At 51.3% G+C, this 22,833-nt stretch overlaps 5 protein-coding genes across 10 annotated transcripts; 2 read left to right on the top strand and 3 right to left on the bottom strand.

Moving 5' to 3' along the window:
• Window positions 1-422: 422 nt before the first annotated feature.
• On the bottom strand, window positions 423-3,093 carry LOC120643113. 6 transcript variants are annotated; one of them, XR_005662851.1, is made up of 9 exons: window positions 2,875-3,093; window positions 2,458-2,772; window positions 1,955-2,105; window positions 1,780-1,863; window positions 1,664-1,704; window positions 1,487-1,534; window positions 1,183-1,254; window positions 790-1,098; window positions 423-673 (listed from the first exon to the last, which is right to left on the bottom strand). XR_005662851.1 is itself a non-coding variant. In XM_039919637.1 (8 exons), exons 3-8 carry the CDS (start codon window positions 2,053-2,055, stop codon window positions 1,040-1,042), a joined length of 405 nt encoding a protein of 134 aa, XP_039775571.1. In that variant the 5' UTR covers window positions 2,056-2,105; window positions 2,458-2,772; window positions 2,875-3,093; the 3' UTR covers window positions 423-1,039. The 6 variants fall into 6 exon arrangements, 1 of the variants encoding a protein (XP_039775571.1); XR_005662852.1 differs by having other exon boundaries at window positions 1,487-1,531; XR_005662853.1 differs by having other exon boundaries at window positions 1,487-1,528.
• A 5,062-nt stretch (window positions 3,094-8,155) lies between these two features.
• On the bottom strand, window positions 8,156-10,865 carry LOC120641686 (xyloglucan endotransglucosylase/hydrolase protein 24-like). Its single transcript, XM_039917883.1, has 3 exons — window positions 9,379-10,865; window positions 8,979-9,178; window positions 8,156-8,882 (listed from the first exon to the last, which is right to left on the bottom strand). Exons 1-3 carry the CDS (start codon window positions 9,685-9,687, stop codon window positions 8,486-8,488), a joined length of 906 nt encoding a protein of 301 aa, XP_039773817.1. The 5' UTR covers window positions 9,688-10,865; the 3' UTR covers window positions 8,156-8,485.
• A 2,186-nt stretch (window positions 10,866-13,051) lies between these two features.
• LOC120643112 lies at window positions 13,052-15,135 on the bottom strand. The gene is made up of 3 exons (XM_039919636.1): window positions 14,540-15,135; window positions 14,370-14,438; window positions 13,052-13,688 (listed from the first exon to the last, which is right to left on the bottom strand). Exons 1-3 carry the CDS (start codon window positions 14,916-14,918, stop codon window positions 13,552-13,554), a joined length of 585 nt encoding a protein of 194 aa, XP_039775570.1. The 5' UTR covers window positions 14,919-15,135; the 3' UTR covers window positions 13,052-13,551.
• A 1,781-nt stretch (window positions 15,136-16,916) lies between these two features.
• On the top strand, window positions 16,917-18,288 carry LOC120641685 (xyloglucan endotransglucosylase/hydrolase protein 24-like). Its single transcript, XM_039917882.1, has 3 exons — window positions 16,917-17,316; window positions 17,408-17,607; window positions 17,717-18,288. Exons 1-3 carry the CDS (start codon window positions 17,029-17,031, stop codon window positions 18,072-18,074), a joined length of 846 nt encoding a protein of 281 aa, XP_039773816.1. The 5' UTR covers window positions 16,917-17,028; the 3' UTR covers window positions 18,075-18,288.
• A 2,309-nt stretch (window positions 18,289-20,597) lies between these two features.
• On the top strand, window positions 20,598-22,238 carry LOC120643111 (xyloglucan endotransglucosylase/hydrolase 2-like). The gene is made up of 3 exons (XM_039919634.1): window positions 20,598-21,110; window positions 21,264-21,463; window positions 21,616-22,238. Exons 1-3 carry the CDS (start codon window positions 20,826-20,828, stop codon window positions 22,013-22,015), a joined length of 885 nt encoding a protein of 294 aa, XP_039775568.1. The 5' UTR covers window positions 20,598-20,825; the 3' UTR covers window positions 22,016-22,238.
• The last annotated feature ends 595 nt before the right edge of the window (window positions 22,239-22,833 follow it).

The following is a 22,833-nucleotide window of genomic DNA, read 5'->3' as shown; positions in this document are numbered from 1 at the left end:
TTTTAGCCCCTGTCATATCGAAAGGAATCTTACTATTTTGAAGTATCAAATAAAATTTGTTTATAAAACTTTTGCACAAATAAATGCTAATTCGCGAGACAAGTCTAATGAGCTAAATTAGTTCATAATTTGCTACAGTAAATATTTGCAAATTATGAATTAATATACCTCATTAGATTCGTCTCGTAATTTAGCCACCCCAAAGTTATGTAATTAATTTTATAATTAATCTTTATTTAATATTTCTAAACGTTAAGATTCTCTTTGATGTGACATGGTTAAAGTTTAGCACTTAGATCCAAACAACCCGGTGTGTAACCGGAACAGGATAAAATAATCCATTCACTGGCGCTCACGTACGCATGTGCGCATCATCTTGTTCATGAAACAAAATAGAAAGCAGTTGATTTCACGTTCGCTAGCAGCCTAACATCATGCGCCGAGATGGATATTGGACAGAATTTTGTGCAGCATGTTTCAAGAATTGGTGCTTACTGTTCTCTGCATGTCTTCTTGGAGCTGCGGTCTGGCATATGAGCAAGCCTTTTGAGTCGGTCTTCATTTGAAATTGTCATTAAGCTTCTAGTTTAGCCTACACGCCCAGTTGCCACCATTATCCCAAACCGCTGACTGACCCCGGCTGGTTGCAACTCTCCCATGGGGCACCAAAGAACTGTTCAAACAAACAAGAAAGTTGATCGCAAAGGGATAATTATTGACCAGCAGCGGTTCGGGATGCCCACCAACGTGTTCGCGCAGGGGAGAGGGAGCCGGGAGCAGGTGTTCTACCTTGTTTTTGAATGTTTGATCCCACCGCAGACTTCCACAACTACACCGTCCTCCGGAACCCACACAACATGTGAGTTCACTGATCGTGCATACATGTCTTGAATATATACACACACTTACAAAAAGATTCGTAGTAACTCTAAATAATACATCTACGAGCTGCACAAAACAGCATGAGATTTTCTTCAAAACCAAAAGGAGCATGGTCTTCCGGGGGAAACAAACTAAGATGACAACAAAAGGATGTGGCCTAGGGCACGAATTTGGGCAAGAATGGGGGTCTGGATAGCATCTGCTCGAGTGGGAAACCTGTTGTGGACATGCAACAATTAATGTCAGGAATCCGAAATTGTAGCTTGTTTTGAACTGTGGGACACTATAATACTATATTACCTCCACGGGGCGAATATTCAGGGGTATGGCCTTGCTCGGGCGCCAGTGGTCCACCAGCTTGCAATGCTTTCTCTGAAGAATATATAAAGAAATTTTACAGTTATTGCATGAAGATTCGAATAAAAATGTGAGGTCTTCTTGTTCAGCTAGCTTATGTGCACGAGAGATCTAATGCAATGATAAAATACGTGGGGTTCTATGATACTATGGTACCAGATTATACTATGTTTTTTGCACATCATCAACATGTAAACTAGAAAGCAAATAAAATTATGTCAGAAACAGGGCAGACCGGCGAACTTACCAAGTAGCATCAGCTGCATCCAACCCCTTATCTTTGCTGAACCTGCTTCTGAAAAAGCTCCTTCAGTAATCAGCAAATAAAACTATATTTTGATGAACTAAACATATTATTCCTATTTTGTGCATATAATGCTATACGAGGTGATACTATCTAGAGATGCCAAATAACATGTGTTACCTGAAAAATTAAGACTTGCCACTTGAGTCGAATTAGGCAATCTGCACAATTCAAAAAGCCAATAAGCCCAGCGTGAGTGCAGCTAGTGTTAATTGTGCAGCTAGAGTTAGTGTTACCTCTTCTTCATCCGAAGATAGAATTGTGCATAATCGGTTGACTGTTTGCGCCATACAGTATTCACATGACGCCTTCGATGAAAGCTACCAAGATCAGATCACATGACCAATCATGTCACAGTTAGTGTTAAACGATCGTGCTATACTTGAAGAAGAAGCTTGCCCAAGCAAGTACCTGGACGCAATGGGCACTACATGGCACAGGTTGTGCGGGCCTCGCGGGAAATACAACCTGTCCTTAAGCTCCGGCGTCTTGCAGACCATCTCCTGGATCATCTCTGGTCTCTGCCGCCTTGTTTCTGACGAGCTGCCAGTTCAGGAAGTCCCTGAAGCAGGAATAATCTCAGAGAATCAAGATATGCCGCACAAATGGATTGATCGTACTTGGATACACGGGGCGAAAGGTTGGGCGGCCGAGTTGGCTAGCCCAGCCCGGTAGCTCCCACGAGGTTATGAGTTCGAATCCACGAATTTTCGCTCGTGGGTAAAAAAAAAATTCTCTCGCTGTGCTCGCCGCAAGGCTTGGCTCTCTCAGGCATGGGCCAAGGTTCGGAGGTTTTTCTGTGGCCGGGAGAAGCCGTAGTCGCTTCTCTTAATGAAAAATGGTGGAGTTCACCCCTCCGGCCCCTTTTTTTTGGTACTTGGATACACGGGAGGGGCATCTTGGATAGACCGTACCTGGCATGATCTGAGCGCAGGAAGAGGACATCGGCAACGAGGGTGGCAAAGCAAGGGTACTCCGCGAGCTCAGGCTCTTTGTAGATGCTTAGGACCCAGTCCGAGAGCAAGCATGCCATGATGGTGACGCCTTGGGCGAGGTCGCTGAGGGACATTAGGTCCTGAATGAACAGCAGGAGTTGTGTGGCATCGTCGCTCATTGAGTCGGAGGGAACGAAGCCGATGATGTAGGAGGCGGCCACCCGCCATTTCCCTGTCTTGACCAGCTTCACCAGGTCCTTCACCTCGAAGATCAAACGCGTCCTCCTGTTCATCCTGCGAAATTGATCCGCCAGCAGATCGATAAATAAATCCTATCAACGGGTGATCGACGGGCAGACAAATCGAGCAAAGAGGGGTTTCCCGTGGAAGACATACGTTGTGTAGACCTCCTCGTGCGTGTACCGCCGGTGGTAGGCCAGGAGCCGGCGGAGACGGAGGCGCTTCGTGCAGGGATAATCCAGGCACCGCAACAGGGAGCTTCCGCCGTCGCCGTCGCCCGCCATCGCTCTCGTCAAGGTACTGGGATTTCTTCGATCTCGTGTCTCACTCGGTGTGAGTGGGTTGGATTGAGTTGGGGATTGGGGGCATTGGGCGTGGCCGGGAGGGGGAGGGGGAGGGGGAGGGGGAGGGGGCTATGTTAGGCTATCTCCAACCATTCCCCCATCCAACTCCCCCCAAACATACTATTTACTATATTTTACTATTTTCCTCCAAAAGATTCCTCCCCCTATAACTCCTTCTCTCCAACCATTCCCCCATATCTATTCCCCCTATATTCTATCACTCATTAACTAACTATTTATTTAACATTTTTGAATTTAAAAAAAATCATACAGTATTTGTACTGTCATAATACACATTATCATCATGTTACGGGACTCAAACGTGATTAATATCGTGAAGAAACGGTGTAATTAGAGATATAGGGGGAGTTGAAACTCACCCTATATATGGGGGGAGTTTCAACTCCCCCGTATATAGGGGGAGCTATAGGGGGAACCGTTGGATCGGATTTCCCCCTATAGCTCCCCGGATATGGGGTGGGGGAGGGATGGGGGGCACCGTTGGAGCTAGCCTTAACGTCGGGGAATTTTTTTTATTTTAATCTTTTTTAATCTAATATTTTAATAATAACTCATGCAGATCTAAATTTCCAAAAACTAACCATTTTGGTCGCTCCAAGCTCCATGGCGCGACTCCCTGGAAATTCGTGCCACATGCTTTGGCGCGACTAAGCTGCCACGCTGGAACGCCCGCGGCCAGACAGCTGACGTGGCAGCTGACGTGTCAAGGCTGAGTCGCGCCACATGCGTTGGCGCGACTGAGTCGTGCCATGCGCCGTGGCGCGACTCAGCTGAATATAGGCCCACTCGCTGGACGGCCTCTTTCTCCACCTCCCTTTATTTTTTTCTTCACTCCCCACCCGACCTGAGCTCCATGGCGCCGCCCGTCGCAGTCCCCCTCTAGATCCACTCGATCTTCCACCCGATTCAAAGGGGAAACGAAGGGAAATCGATCCCTGAAGGTAGCTCCTCCACTCTATCCGATTGGTTTTCCTCCATTTCATGGTTTTGTTAGGGTTTGAGCTGGCTAGAGTTTAGGTAGGGTTTGAGTTGATATGGGGGATTGAGTACGAATCGGGTAGGATTAGTTGTGGTGTATCGTGCAATTGAACGATGGTGACACTTTTGTATCGTGTAATAATTGCTGCATGTATCAATTTGGAGGTGATAGTGTTGTTTACATTTTTTATTACAAAGAGTTATAAAGTGTGAATAATCGTCATAGTAGCAAATCTATTTTATGTGTATTTTGGTAAAAAAATCTTATGTTATGCTATATATAGTTATATTATCTTAATCGTGTATGAAGTAATGAAGTGTGTGGTACTTATAATGAAATAATGACATATATCTTCTTCATTTTGTGTATATGTATATGTGTAGATGGATCATTTAGTCCGTTTATTTTCGGGTGGGACGATTAAAGAAAATGAAGAGTTTGCAAGAATGAGGCAAGAAGTAGCTTTGATGTGGCACCTTCATTCGATGATATAATGTGTCGAGTAAATTCATTTTTTTAAGTAGAAAATAAGCATATGGAGTTAAGCCTTTGTGGTAGGTTTGATGCTGAAAAGGAAAGGTCACACTATGTGATGATGCCAATTGGTTGTGAGAATGATTGGTTGTTTTACAAAGAGTTGGTCAGAGGTTCGCAAGTGGATTGTGCAGAGATAGTTGTTGATGTGTGCAATCGTAGTATGGATGCCCCTACTGAAGATGGTTATGATTACCCCATTGAACATGTAACTCAATAAGCCATTTCACCGGATCATGATTCCGATGCACCCGAGGAGGAAGATAAAAGTTATGGTGATGATCTTTCTCATGACTCAGATGATGATGACAGTGGTGATGAAATTGGATTTGACACATGCCATGTAAACAATAATTTCGATGAAGACGACTTTGACAATGAGAAGGTCGATGATGATGACATCTCAGAGCTCGGAAGGAAATGAGGGTGGTGAAGACGACAATGATATGTTACTTCCAGAAACAGATGGAACACATATTGCTTCTGTAGGTGACGTCACTCCTATAGTATTCTTGTCCTTCGTGTCTTCTGGTGGTTCAGGTGGGTGCCCTCCAAACAACAACTCCACTCTATCTCTCCATCCATTTGGACATATGCTCTCGGTCACAAACCATTTGTAGGAGGGGATACCGTGGGTGCTGTGCCATCTACATTAAAAAACAAACAAAAATCAAAGATCATATTTTTTTTCAAAATGATTAACACAGATACAATCAAAGGCCATGGTCCTTAAGCTCAAATGAAAAAAAATCATACTTGAACAAGATTAGGGAATATGCTAATCAATGAAATAGTTCATTGCATTTTTTCCACTTGCAATTAGGTATAATCCTTATATAATTCAGTAATAAAATTTAAATTTTACCGAGAAATTCAATTACCAAGAACATAAATTACATTCTAAATCTTAAATTCAACAGTTAAATACAAATACTTCAAACATACTAGTTCATGAAAGTCTCGATTATGTCATTCTCATCCACCTAAAAGAAACTATCCCGCTCAATGAATTTGACAAAGACAATCATAAAAAAGAGCATCACCCAACTTATTTCTTTTCTTTTCTTTGACTGAAGCTTTTCTTAGCAATATCCCCATTACCCTTTATAGTTCAATTGTTCAACAGATTACAGACAAAGTAATAAAGTGCATCAATAATCAATGATATGGCCAAAATCATGTACCATATAGACTATAATTTTAAACAAACCTTCAGAGGGAGCAGGATCTAGGGGGCGTTGGCCTCCAGACAGGCAGCAGGGGGCGCCGGCCTCCAGGGACCAGGCGACCAGTCGGCCTGTAGAGCAGCCGGGGGCACCGACCTGCAGGGAGCCCAGAGTGGCCGATGAGGTCCTGCAAGGAGGGGGCGAGGGGCAGGGGCGGCATCAGATCTGCAGGCGCCATGGCCGGCAGTTGTAGGCAGGTTAGGGTGCCGAATGGGGAGGACAAACCGGGGAGGCGTCGCCGGAGGGGAAGGCGAGGGGGAGGAGGTCCACTCCCGGCGGCGGCGGCGGCAGCAAGGCGGCGAGCTCGGAGATAGCGTCGCAGACCTTCTTCGCGATGGGCTTCGGGGGGTCGGACTGGAGCGCGGTGAGGAGGTGCGCCTTGAGCGCGGACTGGCCGGCGGGGGAGAGCTGCGTCCCAGAGGAGGCAGAGGGCGCCGCCGGGCGAAGCCCCTCCGCGGCGTCCCAGAGGAGGCAGCGGGCGACGCGCCCTCCGCGCCCGCCCAGGGAGGCGACGGCCGGCGGCTCCAATGAAAGAAAGGAGACACAAACAGAAAAGAGAAAGGTGGGCTAGGATTCCTTGTTGGTCCCAATGTGTATCAAGCTGAGTCGCACCACGGCGCATGGCGGGACTCGGTCGCGCCAATGCATGTGGCGCGACTCAGCCTTGCCACGTCAGCTGCCTGGCCGCGAGCGTTCCAGTGTGGGAGCTTAGTCGCGCCAAAGCATGTGGCGCGACTCTTCAGGGAGTCGCGCCACGGAGCTTGGCGCGACCAAAGGGGCTAGTTTTTGAAAATTTAGATCTGCATAAGTTATTATTAAAATATTAGATTAAAAAGAATTAAATTAAAAAAATCGCCAGCGGGGGTACCGTTCGGGCTCGGCAGGGCTTACGCGGCATGTATGGTGTGCGCTTCAGATGGGCTCGCCGATAGCGTCACGAACTTGTGGCCGTGGAGGCCCACTCCAGTTTCGCTTGAACTAGTTAATGGGCCGTCAGAGTTATGGGCCTAACGCCCAGGTTGTATCTTCCTAACTCTGGGCCGCCGCTCTTGTTGGACGGTCCGCGCGAGCATTCGGCCCATAAAACATCGAGTCAATCCATAACTTCTGAACCTCACCATTTCTAAAAGCCTAAAAAAACAATTTCTGAACATTCATTTTTTTTCTCAACGTTCATTTAGACGGGCCTCGCTGTGTTCGGCCTGATTCCTCGGTATCGGCGCATGATCATGTGTTGATGGAAATCTTGAGGTGGTTATTACTTCGATATTACAGCCAAATGATTGTGACGACGTGCAGGAGTGTTTCAGTACCTTCAGTTAGCATACTTCGAAGCACGAGCAGAGCACATGCGTGATCCTTTTCTTCCCCTGTTAGTTTTTTTTTATAAAAAAACCGCTGGAAATTCGTGGAGACGCACATGAGAAGCCTCCTCGCACAACATGGCCATTGGTTAAGCTAGCCGCGCAGGGAAAAAAATGTCAAAAGAGCAATTTAATTTCCCTATGACAAGTCAAATACTAGATTCTGCCGAAGTGGCTGGTTTCGAGCATCTGAATCAAATCTCGCGGAATTTAATAGTCTCATTAGATTCAAATCTGAATCATTTTGTCCATCCGTGCTTGAATCAGCGTGGATTGAATTAATGGGTTAGATCTCCGAAATCTCACCAACAGTATCCGCCCTTGGTTTTTCTTTTCTAAAAAAAAAACTCTTTAATCGCAACGCTTTGATCGATGGCACCACAGCTGGTCGGTGGACGGCGTGCCGGTGCGCGTGTTCAGGAACCACGAACCCGCCGGCGCGCCGTACCAGGGCGCGGGCAGGCCTTGCGGGTGCACGGGAGCCGGCCTGCGGAACGACGAGAGCTGGGGGACGCAGGGCGGCGCCGCGTCAAGACCAACAGGTCCGCCGCCGCGCCGTTCGTCGCGTCGTACGGCGGGTACGCGGCCACCGCGTGCGTCGAGACGGCGGGCGGCGGCAGCGTCCCGACGAACGCCTCGTCGCCGCCGGGCGACGCCGACGCGTGGATGGACCGGCAGCTGGGGCCCGAGTGCGTCGCGTGGGCGCGGGAGAACTACATGATCTAAGACTACTGCGACGATCGCTGGCGGTTCCCGCAGGGCCCGCCGGCCGAGTGCAAGCTCGATCACCTCGGCTAATGGCCACAGGGTTTGTGTTCGTGTCGCTCTGATGGAATAGTGCTGCTGGTCTGTTGCTTGGTACTCGCATCGAAAAATGTTGGGTTCTGAAGAAACCCTGCTTGTAAATGAAGGCGCAATTCATGAAGAAAGCTTAATCTTACAGAAGCTAACGGAGACTATTCCAATGCTGTAGTTTGGTTTCTCGGAACAAAAATGTGGAACCATGCATTTATATCATGGTTTTACATGACGAATCAATAATGCTAGAACAAAGCAACAGCTCTGTCAGAGAAATGTTGATACATCTGATGACCCGAGAAGGAGTGAAGCAGCAGCCGGAGCTAGGGAGACCAAGCAAATCACCAATCTAATAATAAAGAATCAAAATTGTACCTGTGTGTCTTGTCTTCAGATGTACAGAAACAATCAGCGGATCAATCGAGAGCCCAACAACAATCGTCGATCGTCGCCGCATCAGTATTGGGCATCATCGTCTACGGATGCAAGCAATGCAAGCAATCAGACCCCAGCTCGCTGCAGGTAGCACTCCTTGGGGAAGTCGGACTCGTTGAACCTCTTGTGGTCGGTGCAGTAGTCGTAGATCCGGTAGTTGGCGTTGACCCACTGCAGGTCGGCGAGCGTCTGCTGGTCGAGGTCGAAGCGCGCCGAGTCCTTGGGCTCGGCGCCGCACCACGAGACGCCCGGCGACGGCCGGCACCAGGTGGTGTTGTAGTTGCGGTAGTAGGCGACGAAGGGCGCGTTGGACCAGTCGGTCTTGACGGCGCCGCCCTGCGTCGCCCACTCGTCGGCGTCCCACAGGCTGCCGTACACGCGCTGCTGCTGCCACGTCGGGTACGGCACCCCCTGGTCCTCGTAATTCTTGAACGCCCGGATCGCCTTCCCGTCAACCCGGATCCTGCAGTATGCATGTAGTTCGCGATCAGCTAGCTAGCTAGCAGCTGAGATCGACGGTGATGTGGATGCATGGTAGTAGCAATGGCGGAGTACTCACACGATGTACTTGGGGTTCCACTCGATGGAGTAGGTGTGGTAGTCGGCGGTGGGGTCGAACCAGAGGTAGTACTGCTGCTCCCGGCCGCCGACGCCGTTGGCGAAGATGTTGGTGTGGAGCGTGATGGGCTGGCCGGAGACGTTGCCGAGGAACTCCAGGTCGATCTCGTCGTGGTACGACCAGGGGCCTTCGGAGATCGTCTGCAGGGCATGCACGCGCATCGAAAGATTCCACGTGTCAAAAAAGTCAACTCGATCTCCACGATGCACACTGGCATGCACGCATCATGCATGTGTCTCTCCCCGTTGAAATTAAAAACGGGGTGACTGGCATGACAAGTTAGCTAGCCGCCTGAGGGGGGAAAAAAAGCTGAGATCTAGATCGATGATCGAGATCTTACGTAGATGGTGGCGACGACGCCGGCGGAGTTGCCCTCGACGAGCTTGATGTCCATGCTGATGGTGCCGTAGAGGTACGTGTTCTTGGAGCGGAAGCACGAGCCCTGCTGCTCGTCCAGGGAGAGCGCCAGGGACTCGGTGTCGGGGCCGTCCATGAAGAAGTAGGTGTGGCTGGCGCCCCAGATGAGCTCGATGTCGTCGTCCAGCGTCGCCGCGCACGGGCGCGTGCTGCTGCCTACTAGCAGCACCGCCACGCCGGCGACGAGCAGTAATAAGCTGCAGTGCCTCGAGAGGCTACAAGGCAAAGCCATGGCTAGCTAGCTAGGTTACGAGCTGGGGAACTAGCTGCTGGTGGCGCGCGGCTAGCTAGCTTCCGGACCTCTACTAGCTAGCTAGCTAGCTCCCACTGTGGAGAGGTCAGAGGCCTGTTTATTTATAGGGAGGGAGTCAACGGATGGATGGAGATCGGGGACGACGAAGGTGGCGAGGAATTGAGGACCGGTACGGTGTGCCAAGAGGAATTTGCGGAGGAGCTAGGGCGCGGCAACGGCAAGGCTACCAGTGAGGAATTGAATGTCAGGCTGGCTGCCCGAGCGGACGGAAAACCTAGTTCGGGAATCCAACACAGGAGCTGATCATTCGATCGACTTGGAAAATGCCGGCCGTCGTCACGCGCCGAGCACATGCAAAAAAACGGGGACTTGTAGCTCTACGGATTTGCTCCATGTCAAAGCATGGACGAATGAAAATCGACCGAGCGCCCCATAGGCTGGCCGGCCGGGCTGGCTAGATCTCGATCGTTTATTAACTCGTACGTGTAGATCTTATTGCGCTGACCTGCGAGCGTGTACACACCACACACCTCAACCCGGCCAGATTTGTCTCTTGTCAATGAGATTTAAGTGAACCGGGCAGAGTATGGTTTAGACTTTAGACTCTGCTCGATCACTCCATGCTAAGCTGTCTCTGAGCTAGTGTGCTCCTTGCATTGTAGTAGTTGTTGATTGCGAGTTGGTTGACTTTGGTGAGGGGGCTCAGCTCAGGTACTGACGGTGGCTACAAGCAGATCTGACCGGCCGGCCTGTCAAGGCTAAGAGTAAGTATTATAAGTGGCTGCAAGAAAGCTAAATGCTGAGGTGGAGGAGAGAGAATAGGAGAGAGAGGAGCTTGCAGCCAGCTTGGGCATAAAAACTCAGAAACTTTGTGAGAGTGACATGTGAGCCTTATATTAATAATAAAGGACTAAACTATTATACTAGTGGGCTGAGAGGTGGACTATAAGAATTCTTACAGCCAACAGTTGGCTGAATTATTAACTTGCTCTAAGCTATGCCCATCGCACGCAACGCCATGTCAAGGGTAGTAATCTACTCTTGACGAACACGGTTACCGTGAAAATGACATGCATTTCTAGATCAGGAACAATGCGTTTCAGCAAGTGTTACACTGGGATTGGTCAAGGACGTCCCACGCGGTTTCTGAAGGCACCCCACGCGACGCATCGCCATCGCCAATCACCGCCCGGCCGGTGACGAATGCGCCGGGAGATATTTACCGCATCGGGAGGCGTCTTGATCTCTTCGATTTCTTACACGGCCGGGAGCCACGACCCGCGCGCGTCGGGGCTCGCATGTGCCGCAACCAGCTCGTGCTAGGCATCTGCAGGGTGCCGCCGCCGCCGCGATCGAGCAAGTGAGGAGTACGGCACGGGGGTAGTGCGATGGAGGAAGCCGCAGCCCGTAGCGGCAGGAAAATCGTTCCGGGTAACATGGGGGCAGGGGACCAGGGATCCATGGCGCCTCTGCCATCGGGGTCACCACCAGCCATTGCCAGTGGATATGTCGGCGATGCTGCTTCGGTTCTTCTCCTCTTCTGTGCCTGCTGCGGACATTTGCGTGGGCGCCATGAGTGACAATGCGGCGAGGTGCAGGAAACCAGATCGTACGTACGATTGCATCCAGAATCAGGCAATGAATAACCGGGAAAATCACTGTGAGTACGTACCCACTTGGTTACGGCTCCACAGTAAAGTCACAAAGCAGCACAAGTACGCGAGAAATGGTGTAGAATAACCAGAATGGATGCTACAGGTAGTACGCTACCCCGGGTGCAAGCTGAGGGAGCTGGACAGCGCTGGATAACTGTCTCTGCGATGAAATCGGAAGAACAGAGGGAGAAGCAGAGGAGGCAACTTGGAGAGAGGAAAGATAGTTTGGGGAGGAAAACTTTTTTTTTTTAAGTTTCAGGGCAAACTTATTTCATTTCATCATTTCTTCATGGATAGCGTTTTCTACTCAGCAGTCAGCAATACGCCGTCCATGATTTACGCCTCCTCATTGTTAACAGCCATGGGCCACAAGCCCATCACAAGCTATCAAACAGGTCATGGCCCATACTGCACCACCGTTTATTGAGCCCGTCATGAAGATACTGGCGCGGTGTGGGTGTGGGCCGGTGAGGACGTGTTCGTTCAAGTTGACCGGACAAGCCAATAAGGCCTCGCACTGATACGTACTTGGATTACTCTATCTGATGACATACAAAACTTATGAACCGGTTGACTTCTTACGAGTTGTGGCCTTAGATTAGGAAAACCATCATTGCTTGATGAAGTAACTTACGAACCGGTTGACTTGCCAAGCCAAAAGAAAAGTGGCAATAAACCGTGGGGGGAGAACCGCCCAATTTGCACTTGGTTTAAGTGAAAATTATTGATTAATCCATTAAGATGAGAGTTAACACATGTCCGTCTCTCGACATGCCACGTGTTAATCAACATCTTAGAGGCACTTAATCAACACAATTCACCTAAAATGAACACAAATCCGGTAGTCCCGGTACGTGTTTGCCACATGCCCAGGATTAAGCACACGTACCGTTATACAAGCACGTATATTGCCGATGATCCACAAGAGCAATTTTACACATTTAACATCACAAGTTCGATATAGGTGGGTTCAAACTTCCTTTACAAGCCTTGGGCTCACGAAAGACATATTAAACCGAAATTTAAAGTTTATTGAATTTATATACTCTCACGGAGCTCGATTACGATAAAGACATACTAAGATAATAATGCCTTGCTCAAGGACATCATTACAGCCACAACGACTTACTCCTCCCCCGCATTTGAATCAGCGGGGTAGAAGTGGCCGTACACCACTTCCGGCGCACCTGCAACTAGGTTTAAAAAACAACCTGAGTACAAAAGATACTCGCAAGACTTACGCGATTAAATAAGCAAGAATTATGCAAAGGCTCAATTGAAAGCTTTAGGGTTAAGTAATTATCTAAACTATTACCTAGCAAGATCAATTATTCTTGCCCAAACCCCAAAAATTTTAGTTGATTAAGAGCATAATATATAATTAGTCACAGAAGTGCCATGAACCATTTCCAACCGAACCGAACTTTCTACGAGTTCATGGGATAAAGAGCTTGCTCATAACCGAGAGCGCGGCAATTCGAATTGTTTAAAATCTTGCAAGAGTGTACTACTTTACCCACACGACGCGAGAACCATGCGGCTCACCCAACCGATCACGTCGGGCAAGGGGCACTCACGTCAACCGTTCCCAACAAGGCTCGATCATAGAAATCTTCACACCTAGCTTATGCGTAGAGACTTAGTTTCCACCGGGGGACATCTCTAAACTTTCCTACACATAGGTCCACCCGGGGACACCTCTAAACCTCTCTGCATAGCCCTTAGCCACGTATCTAGGACTGCACATCCGTGATCAAGTCAAAGAAGGTAATTGGCTCATCCGTACCATTATATTGGATATGTGGTAGCACAAAAAGTTGCTCAAAACCAACGTCATCCACGGACGGTCCTTAATCGGTCCAAGCAGACTATACCCATGTGACTTCATTCTCTAGGCCCTACCATTCCGCTCGAACCTCGATACCACCATACCTTTACCACCAAGCCGAACCAGTACGATCAAGGGTAACCGGTAAATGTGATCCTCCAAACTATTCCTGTCTAGCGAGCAATATAAATATTCTAAGCAGGGCTAAGCATCTAGTCAAGTTAAGTGATTAACTGACTAACGAGTGACAAGGACATGGATAACAAATCAAGGAACGATAATGCACACAAATAGGTATAAGAATGCAATACATACATACTATATATAACCCAACATTACCCGGTGAGATAACTAATTGAATCAGATTAGATAGGAGCAAGGATTCATGCTTAGCTGCTTGCCTCGGTTAACTTCAGGCTCGGCCGCGAACTGGACTCCGGGTTCAGACTCAACGGACTTGGCGGGCTCCACGGGTTCGACCTCCGACAGTTCGGTCACTAAAATGCATGAAGCGATGTGTATGCATTAGCATGATGCGGTGACATAGAAACGACATGCTACAAGTGAAACATGATGAAGCACTATGCAAAGACACATGAACTCAAAACATGCGGATGCATATACGTAACCTGCGCGACGACAAACGATCACTATGCAAACACGAACAAGGAAGCTAGAGCAAGAATTAGAAAATAAACTTATACAGCAAGCATAAATCATGGAATAAAATTGAGCATGAAGAGAACATTGCAAGGAACCCAAAAAAATTAGTTTTGCAGCAAAAACATTTTCCTATAATTAATCATAAATATATTAGTTTTCAACTATTCAAAACAAGATAAATCGGAAAAGGCATGCAAACTTAACTAAACAAATCCAGAAAAATTATCATAGATACTAGGCATGAACACAAGGCTAACAAAACTAGTTTTGCCATTTTATCACTTTCCAGCAAAAAGTTCTACATTAAATTATTTTCAGATAGAGCATATGAAATCACACTAAAACCTTAACAAACAGCAAGGAAACATATTAGCAATCTACACTACTGGAAAGAACATCTCATAAGGAATCTAACAAAATTTAGTTTGCATTTTTCTGATTTTTCTACGATTTACTATGATTTTTTAAAGTTTTAGCCGATTTATTGCAAAAGAGCCCTTCGCAGCACTATTCACCTGAGTCTTGGTTTGTGCAGTTAGCCCCCTGGACTTGCTTGAATTGCTGCACGAGGTCCTTCACGTAAACTGAAGCAGAGGAGACACTCAGGGAGCTCGATTTTGACAAGGGGAGGCCATGCCGGCTGCAAGGGAGGGGGTGGGGGAGCATGAAGGGGATGAGGGCTAACTGTAGGTGTGCTCGGTTAGAGCTGGGGTGGCCGGGGGAGGGCTGGCGGCGGGAGCAGCACCTTGGCGGCGGCGGTGGCGGCGTGCGGCCGCGCTCCGGTGAGTGGTCGACGACAGGGCGGCCATGGGAGGTTCAACAGGGTCGGACGGAGTGGAGGCGCTAAGCGGCGCGGCATAGAGGCGTGTGCGCGTGGCTTGCGGCGAGCAGCAGCATGCCGGCGGCGGCATGGCTCGGAAACGAGCGCGGAAACAACGGGAACGTGTAAGAACGAGGAGAGCACGAGCATTAGTGAGTTGAGGGGAGTCTATTTCTATACCTAGGTTGGATGGAGAAGGACCGGAGGTAGGACTTCGACGGTGAGGGGCGGAGCTACTGTTCATGGTGGTCTAGAGCTTCGATTCCCGTCGATTGGGCCGAGGAGGAGTTCAGTTGGGGTTTGGGAAAGTTGGAGGAGGTGGTGGGGAACGTCTGGGCATAAGGAATCGAAGCAGGGCAGCCGGAGGGAGAAGATCGATGGGAGGGGCGGTGGCGAGTCTGCTCTGCGCGAGCTCTTGCACGGGGGAGGAAGAAGAGGGGCGCGTGCGAGTGAGAGAGCAGTTGGTGGCTCGAGATAAAGATGAGGACGGCATGGGCAGCAGCGGAGTGGCGCAGGACGGCACGGCAGCGAGCCGATGCTCGCCGCACGTCGAGCGCACATGAAGGCCGCCCAACATTGTTGACTCGGTAAAATCTTAAACTTAATTAGCATGTGCTCAAACACCTGGGTGTTACACTCTCCCTTCGTTAGCTGGACCTCTGCGGAAGTAGATATGACGGTAACCATTTCTAATTATTGACTGTGATCCTTCAAAACATGAACGAGCGATTTTATAACTTTTATATTTATGTCAAGAAAAAGTATAATGCGGCTATCGTGAAGGATTTTGTTCAGAATCGACACAAGGAAGAAGGCTACAAAAGTAAGTAGAGCTCATGAAACAAGTCATACAATCTTCAAGTAAAATATTCAAAAAACTAAAAGGAATAATAAAAAATGGAGCAATAAAATTTCAAGTAAATATATATAGACCCTACCATACCATCAATGGCAAGGAGATATGCTATCCACCGCGCAGGGCAGGCTTGGAGCGACGCGCCAACTCCTCCACGCGGCCGGAACGGCGCATACGGCCGAAACTAGCAGACGCGGCGGACAGTTTTTGCCAGGCCGGGCTGCGCATGTTCGCTGCTCTGGCCTGCTGCTTGCTGGGTCGGTGGCGCTCCACCCGTCCTGGCGTGTGGGCTGGCGTCCTGTGGTCGGTGCCTACTATACGGCCATACGGGTAGCTTCTCCGAACCACCTGATCCGGTGCTGATCCGATTCGATGCCAGGGAGATGCTGGGACGACCAGTGGCGGAGCCACGTTGATGCCTAGGTATTTCTAGGAATATTCAATTTTTCTACACCAAACCAAATATACATCAAACATATACACATGTTTCTTATATATTAGCTATCGAAATATTCTAATACAATCAATTGACCACATTTTGACCATTTATAAGTACATGACAGATTTATGATTAGTTTTTTTGTATAACTTTTACCTATAAACTATTTTATATAGTTTTGGACTAGCCTTTTTTTGTTGGAATACCCAACTTTGAAATGCTAGCTCCGCCACTGGGGACGACGACGACGATGTCGTGGCGTGCAGACACGGGTCACCAGCAGTCAGTTGCAACCGATGGATATAATACGAGCATGGTATAATTCGTCGTGCCCCCGCACACAGGAACGGGTCGAGCTCGAAAACCCACATGACCGTATCGGCGAAGGATCCCCAGAAAACAAAAACGTCGTACTCCAATACATGGAAGGAGCACCATGACCATGTACCGGATCGCTGTACCTCCCTGATTTTCGCCACACGCGAAATCACGCTCGCGGCCTCCAGTTGGACGCCAGCCGCCGCCCGGCCGCGTGGCATTCAATCCGGTAGTTGGGTTGGGCAATGGGCGGGCGCCGGTGCCGCTGGCTCCTGCCTGCGGTTTGCGCGTGGTCCGTGCATGTATGGCAGGCAGCGCGGCGAAAGGAAGACGACCACAAGTCCGGAATTCAGGGTGCTGGGCTGGAAGGAAACGAACGCGTCCGCCGCCGGACCCCGGTCGCCATCGCGCGTCGCGGCCTTGCGGGCCCCGGCGTCGTCGTCTCGCGCAGCTGCACCCGCGGGGGCAGACAGAGAGAGAGAGACCCAGCCAAGCCGTCCTCCCGTCCCGCGCACTGCCAGCCGAGCTCCCGGAACGAGACGCGAACATGCGCCTCAGCCGCCGCGCCACCCCTGCACTGTCCGCCTGCCCGGTGCCCCTGAACTCTATAAAAGCCTCCCGACTCGCGAGCCACACAGACACGGATCCATCCATCTCTCCTCTGCTCTCTCCCTTGAATTCAGTTCGTCTCAGAGAACTCTTCTTTCCGAGACAATCCGAGCTAAGCAGTAAGCAACGGCGATGGCTTTTAGCCCGAGGGCTCGCGTGCTGGCGGCGGCGCTGCTCCTGGGCCTCTGCTGTGGCACCGGCTTGCCGGCGGCGGCGGGAAGCAGGATCGACGAGGGCCTGGAGGTGACGTGGGGCGACGGGCGCGGGAGCGTGTCGCCGGACGGCCAGGTCCTGACGCTGTCGCTGGACCGCACCTCCGGCTCCGGGTTCCGCTCCAGGGACACCTACCTCTTCGCGCGCGCCGACGTGCAGCTCAAGCTCGTCCCCAACAACTCCGCCGGCACCGTCACCACCTTCTACGTACGTGAGCCATTGATCTCGATCGACGACGCGTTCCGCGTTCCGCGACTGGATGGTTAGTTTCTGACGAGCCTCAGGCCGTGTGGTGCAGTTCATCTCGGAGGGCCCGTGGGACGTCCACGACGAGGTGGACCTCGAGTTCCTGGGCAACGTGAGCGGGCAGCCCTACACGCTGCACACCAACGTGTTCGCCGGCGGCAACGGCGGCAAGGAGCAGCAGTTCCACCTCTGGTTCGACCCCACCGCCGACTTCCACACCTACTCCATCGAGTGGACGCAGCAGCACATCCTGTAAGTTTTCAGCAGCTCATCGATCGCGATGCAGCAGGATCCCAGCATTATTTTCACAATTTCACCCGTGGATTGCCGAGCTGACGATCTCTGGTTCGACCGACCGCAGCGTGCTGGTGGACGGGACGCCGATCCGGGAGTTCAAGAACCACGCGGACCGCGGCGTGGCGTACCCGTCGACGCAGCGGATGCGGCTCTACGGCTCGCTGTGGGACGCCGAGGACTGGGCCACGCAGGGCGGCCGCGTCAAGGCGGACTGGTCGCAGGCCCCCTTCGCGGCGCAGTACCGCAACTTCACGGCCGCGGACGCCTCGGCGTCGGCGGCGGCGGGCGGGTACGGGCAGGAGATGGACGCGGCGGCGCAGCAGGCCATGAAGTGGGCGCGGGACAACTACATGGTGTACGACTACTGCGCCGACGGCAAGCGGTTCCCGCAGGGCGCCCCGCCCGAGTGCTCCATGCCGTAGCGTAGCGTCCAGATGGGCCAAGACGCGCGCGCTTTGATTGCGAAGTCGATCAGAGGGGGAGCATTAGGGCAGGTTACACGCATATGCTAGGTCATAGAATCCATTGGTCTCATTCATTGTTTATATATTAATCGATTCTTTGGTGTGAAGAATATATATAATACTCAAGATTCTTTTCATCTTTTGGGAATTGCAAGAGATTTGTGAGAAGCAATGTGTGGATTGTTTATACTCAAGTTCAGTTCAGTAGCCTGGCCACTGCAACTACTGGAGCAGCAAGAGCTTTGTTTTAGTTTGGTCAGACATGCACGCCTCTAGACCTTGCTTTCCTTGGGAAAGCAGAGAGCCGAGCATCGAGTGTTCCTTGACCGCAGGAGCTGCTTTGCGTGCGTGCAATTCGCATGAGCTCATGCTCCGCAGCCTGGTCGATAGCTTGCTTAGCCGCACTAAATAGAAGGGAAAGGGAATCCTCTGACTGATTAACTATTCCAGCCGGCAACGCAACTTGATCGATCGCTGGGCACTGGCACTGCGCAGGGCACGGATGGTTAGGTCCTCCAAGTCGGAGAAGAAACAGAGGATCCCATCCCAGGCAGCGATAACGAACGGCTGAAAGCCAAATCTGGAGGCCCAAATAAGAACATTGGGCTGCTCTCACTTCTGTTGGGCTAGGCCGACTATTGGGCCTCCGGCCCACCGCCACCCTACTCACTTCAGAATATTCACGGTCACTTTTCAGTTTTCACCGCGCGGCAGTCGTCCACCGCCGCCCCGCCCGCGGCCGCGTCCGGCTCGCAGCTCCGTGCACATGCCGCCCGCCGTCACCACCGCCGGAAGCCGAAATTCAATCCCGAACCTTAACCGATCCCACTCGATGGTGAGCATGCTGACGGTGAGGTCGTGACATCACGAGGAAGACGGTGGACGACGCACAGGCGCCAGCGCCATTGCAGGCTTCAGTTTGCAGCAGCAATGCAGCATGCTTGCTGGCTCGCCGGCCGGCTGAAGAAACACAAACCAGGCCGTCTCCGTGGACGTAGCCGGAGCGCTACTAGTCACTAATCCGCAGACACGTGATGACTGCGTGCGAGCAAGGCAAGGCTCCAATGGCGGGTGGGCGGGGACGTTGGCACCGGGCTAGCGACACGCGCCCACGGGCCGCGACTCACACGTGCCCGTACATGCTCCAAGCTGTTGGGTCGCCACACACGCACCCGAACGCACAGCAGCGGGTCTTATGTCTGTTGGGCCGACACTCACCGCAAAAAACTAGTCTTATAGGGGGTTGCACCCTCACCATATAAAACCATGCTTGCCCACCCACAAATCTCAATGTGGGAATATTCTCAACAATCTCCCCCTTACACATTGAGAGACACTGGGCCAACCTGAGCTCTGATACCAATTGTTGGCACCGGGCTAGGGACACGCGCCCACCGGGCTGCGACTCACGCGTGCCCGTACATGCCCCAAGCTGTTGGGTCGCCACACACGCACCCGAACGCACAGCAGCGGGTCTTATGTCTGTTGGGCCGACACTCCCCCTAAAAAAACTAGCCTTATAGGGGGGTTGCATCCTCACCATATAAACCGTGCTTGCCCACCCACAAAACTCAATGTGAGACTATTCTCAACAATCTCCGGGCCAACCTGAGCTCTGATACCAATTATTGGCATCGGGCTAGCGACACGCGCCCATCGGGCCGCGACTCACACGTGCCCGTACATGCCCCAAATTGTTGGGTCGCCACACACGCACCCGAACGCACAACAACGGGTCTTATGTCTGTTGGGACGACACTCCCCAAAAAAACTAGTCTTATAGGGGGTTACATCCTCATCATATAAACCGTGCTTGGCCATCCACAAATCTCAATGTGGGACTATTCTCAACAGGGGACCTACGCCGAGCAGCTGAGCAGATGCGCGCACGGCCTCCGAGGCTGGTATGTAATTGTAACGCCGGCGCAGGTCACGGCACTCGTGCTGGGCGCACATGCTCAACAGCTCAAGGGTGTGTTCCGTGGCAATTCCAGACTTCAGTATTCTAACCAATGCACCGCTGCAATATTCAGTAACTGTGTGAAACTCGCAAATAGTACAGCATGTAAACTGATTTGTGAACCTGTAGGACACGAGATGCATCAGTTCACTCACATGTTGCCACATGAGATCAATGTCAGTGGCAACATGAGAAAACCACAAACTCAACCCCAAGTTTTATATTCTGGCGGCCTACAAAAATTTGGTTTGTTTTCTGTATCTTCAGCCATTTTGCCCGGAGGAGGATCTGCACCAGCACCACAAATTTCTGATTACTCCAACATCTCTCCTCAATCTCCATTCTCTTTCAAGCCTAGATACCCCAATCAGAAGCCGCTATGCCTACGCATTTACGCTCCGTGGACACGCATGTGACCAGCACATTAAATCAGGTCAACTTCTCGCTTCGTCCCCCAGCTCTGTTCCCCTTTTGCCATGAATCTCTCATCCTTTTCTATGCTTAGGTCTTCGTATGCCAGCCATGGTGCAAGCCTGTTTACACCTTCCAAACAATAACCTATTGCGTCGCCGAGTTCGAGGGGATCGATCCTGCTGCCTGGAATTTGACCCTGGTAGTCCTGCACCTGCAGGCCGCAGCCCAGTCTCTGCATAAAGACCCCGCACTTGACCAGTGCCTCGGTGCCCCCCCACCACGCCACTCCCACAGTCGCATCACTGAGCACTCCGCGCCGCCGGCAGCCGGGAGCCATGGCGCCGGCTAGGGCCTGCCTGCTGCCGGCTCTCACGATGATGGCCGCCGCCGCAGTCTCCTGGGTGGCTGCCGGTGGCGGTCGCATGACGGACCAGGTCGACATACTCTGGGGCCCGACGCAGCTGATCAACGGCAGCAACGGCGACCAGACCATCGGGCTGTCGCTGGACCGCGTCATGGGGTCGGGGTTCCGCTCCAAGACCTCCTATCTCTTTGCCAGGATCGACATCGACATCAAGCTCGTCGCCGGGAACTCCGCCGGCACCGTCACGACGGTTTACGTGAGTGAGCATATATGCAAAGACCTGCTGCAGGCACTCTGACATTCTTGATCGATGATGCCGATTTCTGAATGAGACCATATACATGCGTTTCTCTCTGTTCGACTAACATTTGCATGACTACTATGCTATGTGCTGGTGTGGAACGCGCAGCTGATTTCTGAAGGGCCGTGGAAGATCCATGACGAGATCGACCTGGAGTTCCTGGGCAACGTCACCGGTGAGCCGTACACCCTGCACACCAACATCTTCGCCAATGGCTCCGGCGGCAGGGAGGTGCAGTACAGGCTCTGGTTCGACCCCACTCAAGACTTCCACACCTACTCCATCATCTGGAATTCAGAACAGATCCTGTAATAATAAGCCTCTCTCTCTCTCTCTCTCTCTCTCTCTCTCTCTCTCTCTCTCTCTCTCCTGCATGCAGTTTCTTCAAGTTTCTCTTCGATCAGAAGTGAGTCAACTACTCAATCATCTGAAGTCTGAACTGATGCTGTGTTCATTTCAGGATCCTGGTGGACAACATGGCGATCCGGCGGTTCAGGAACCACTGGGACGCCGGCGTGCCGTTCCCGGTGTACCAACCGATGAGGCTGAACGGCGTGCTGTGGGACGCCGACGACTGGGCGACGCAGGGCGGGCGCGTCAAGACGGACTGGTCGCAGGCGCCCTTCACCGCCTACTTCCGGAACTACCGCGCCAGCGGGTGCGAGCCGAGCGGGGCGGCGTGGGTGTGCGCCCAGGACCCGTCCGGCGGCGACTGGTTCGACGGCGGCGCGGGGCTGGACGACGTGAGGCAGCGGCAGCAGCTGAGGGAGGCGCAGGAAAGGTACACCATCTACGACTACTGCACCGACGCCGCGAGGTTCCCCGTTGGTGGATTCCCCAAGGAGTGTGGGTTGCCGTAGGGTACAAGCAGTGCTGGTGCGATTGTTTCATTCTTTTTTCTTTTGGGGGTTCCCTTCTCTAGAGGAACAAAAATCAGAACGAAAGTCTGCAACCATTTCTAGACTAGTACTATTGGTCATGATTGGTAGAGAAAAAAGACTATTGGTCATACGCAAAGATTGTATCATGCATTACTCATATTCAGAGTTGATAAACATGTGTCGGCTGCTGAAATTCTCCCAAGAGTGTGAATGTTTAAGCGTGAGCTCGCGGCGCTCACTGCTCATGCATGTGGATTGCGTCGATGCTTATTAGCATTCTGCAGGTAGCACGGCACCTTCGAGGCATGCCGAGGACAAAAAATCTGGAAGAAGCGTAAGGTTGCATTGAACACACATTTGTGATAGTAGCATCTTTAACATAAAAATTGTTGTGTTTCATCTATGAATTTCATTGATCACGAGCGCGCCGATGGGACATATTTACAGATACACTACATATATTTGGAAAACTCTTGTTCATTGATTTGTTTGGGCACAAATTTGCCCCCTCAAAATCTGAATCGTAGAGGGAAAACGAAGAACATCAATTCAGCACGCGGAGGCGAGGGTGCGAGTCGTCGTCCTGCTTGGGCATCCGGGACTCGACACTCGACCAGGCAGAACAGAACCTGATGCATGTCGTCGTTCTTGTAGAAGCGCGCGGAGCCCGACCCAGCTCGCGGTCGTACACAGCCTTGCTGCCGCTCGCAGTCCCCGCGGCTAATCGGACAGGGGCATACCGTCGTCGCCAGCGTCTCGATCGGTATCGAGCGCAGGGATGCCGGCCGGGAGGGTGG

This window comes from Panicum virgatum, chromosome 7K (assembly GCF_016808335.1).
Source record: "Panicum virgatum strain AP13 chromosome 7K, P.virgatum_v5, whole genome shotgun sequence".
In the NCBI taxonomy this organism is placed as follows: domain Eukaryota; kingdom Viridiplantae; phylum Streptophyta; class Magnoliopsida; order Poales; family Poaceae; genus Panicum; species Panicum virgatum.
The sequence above is the reverse complement of the archived record's forward strand: the minus strand, read 5'-3'. Positions and strand labels throughout refer to the sequence as shown.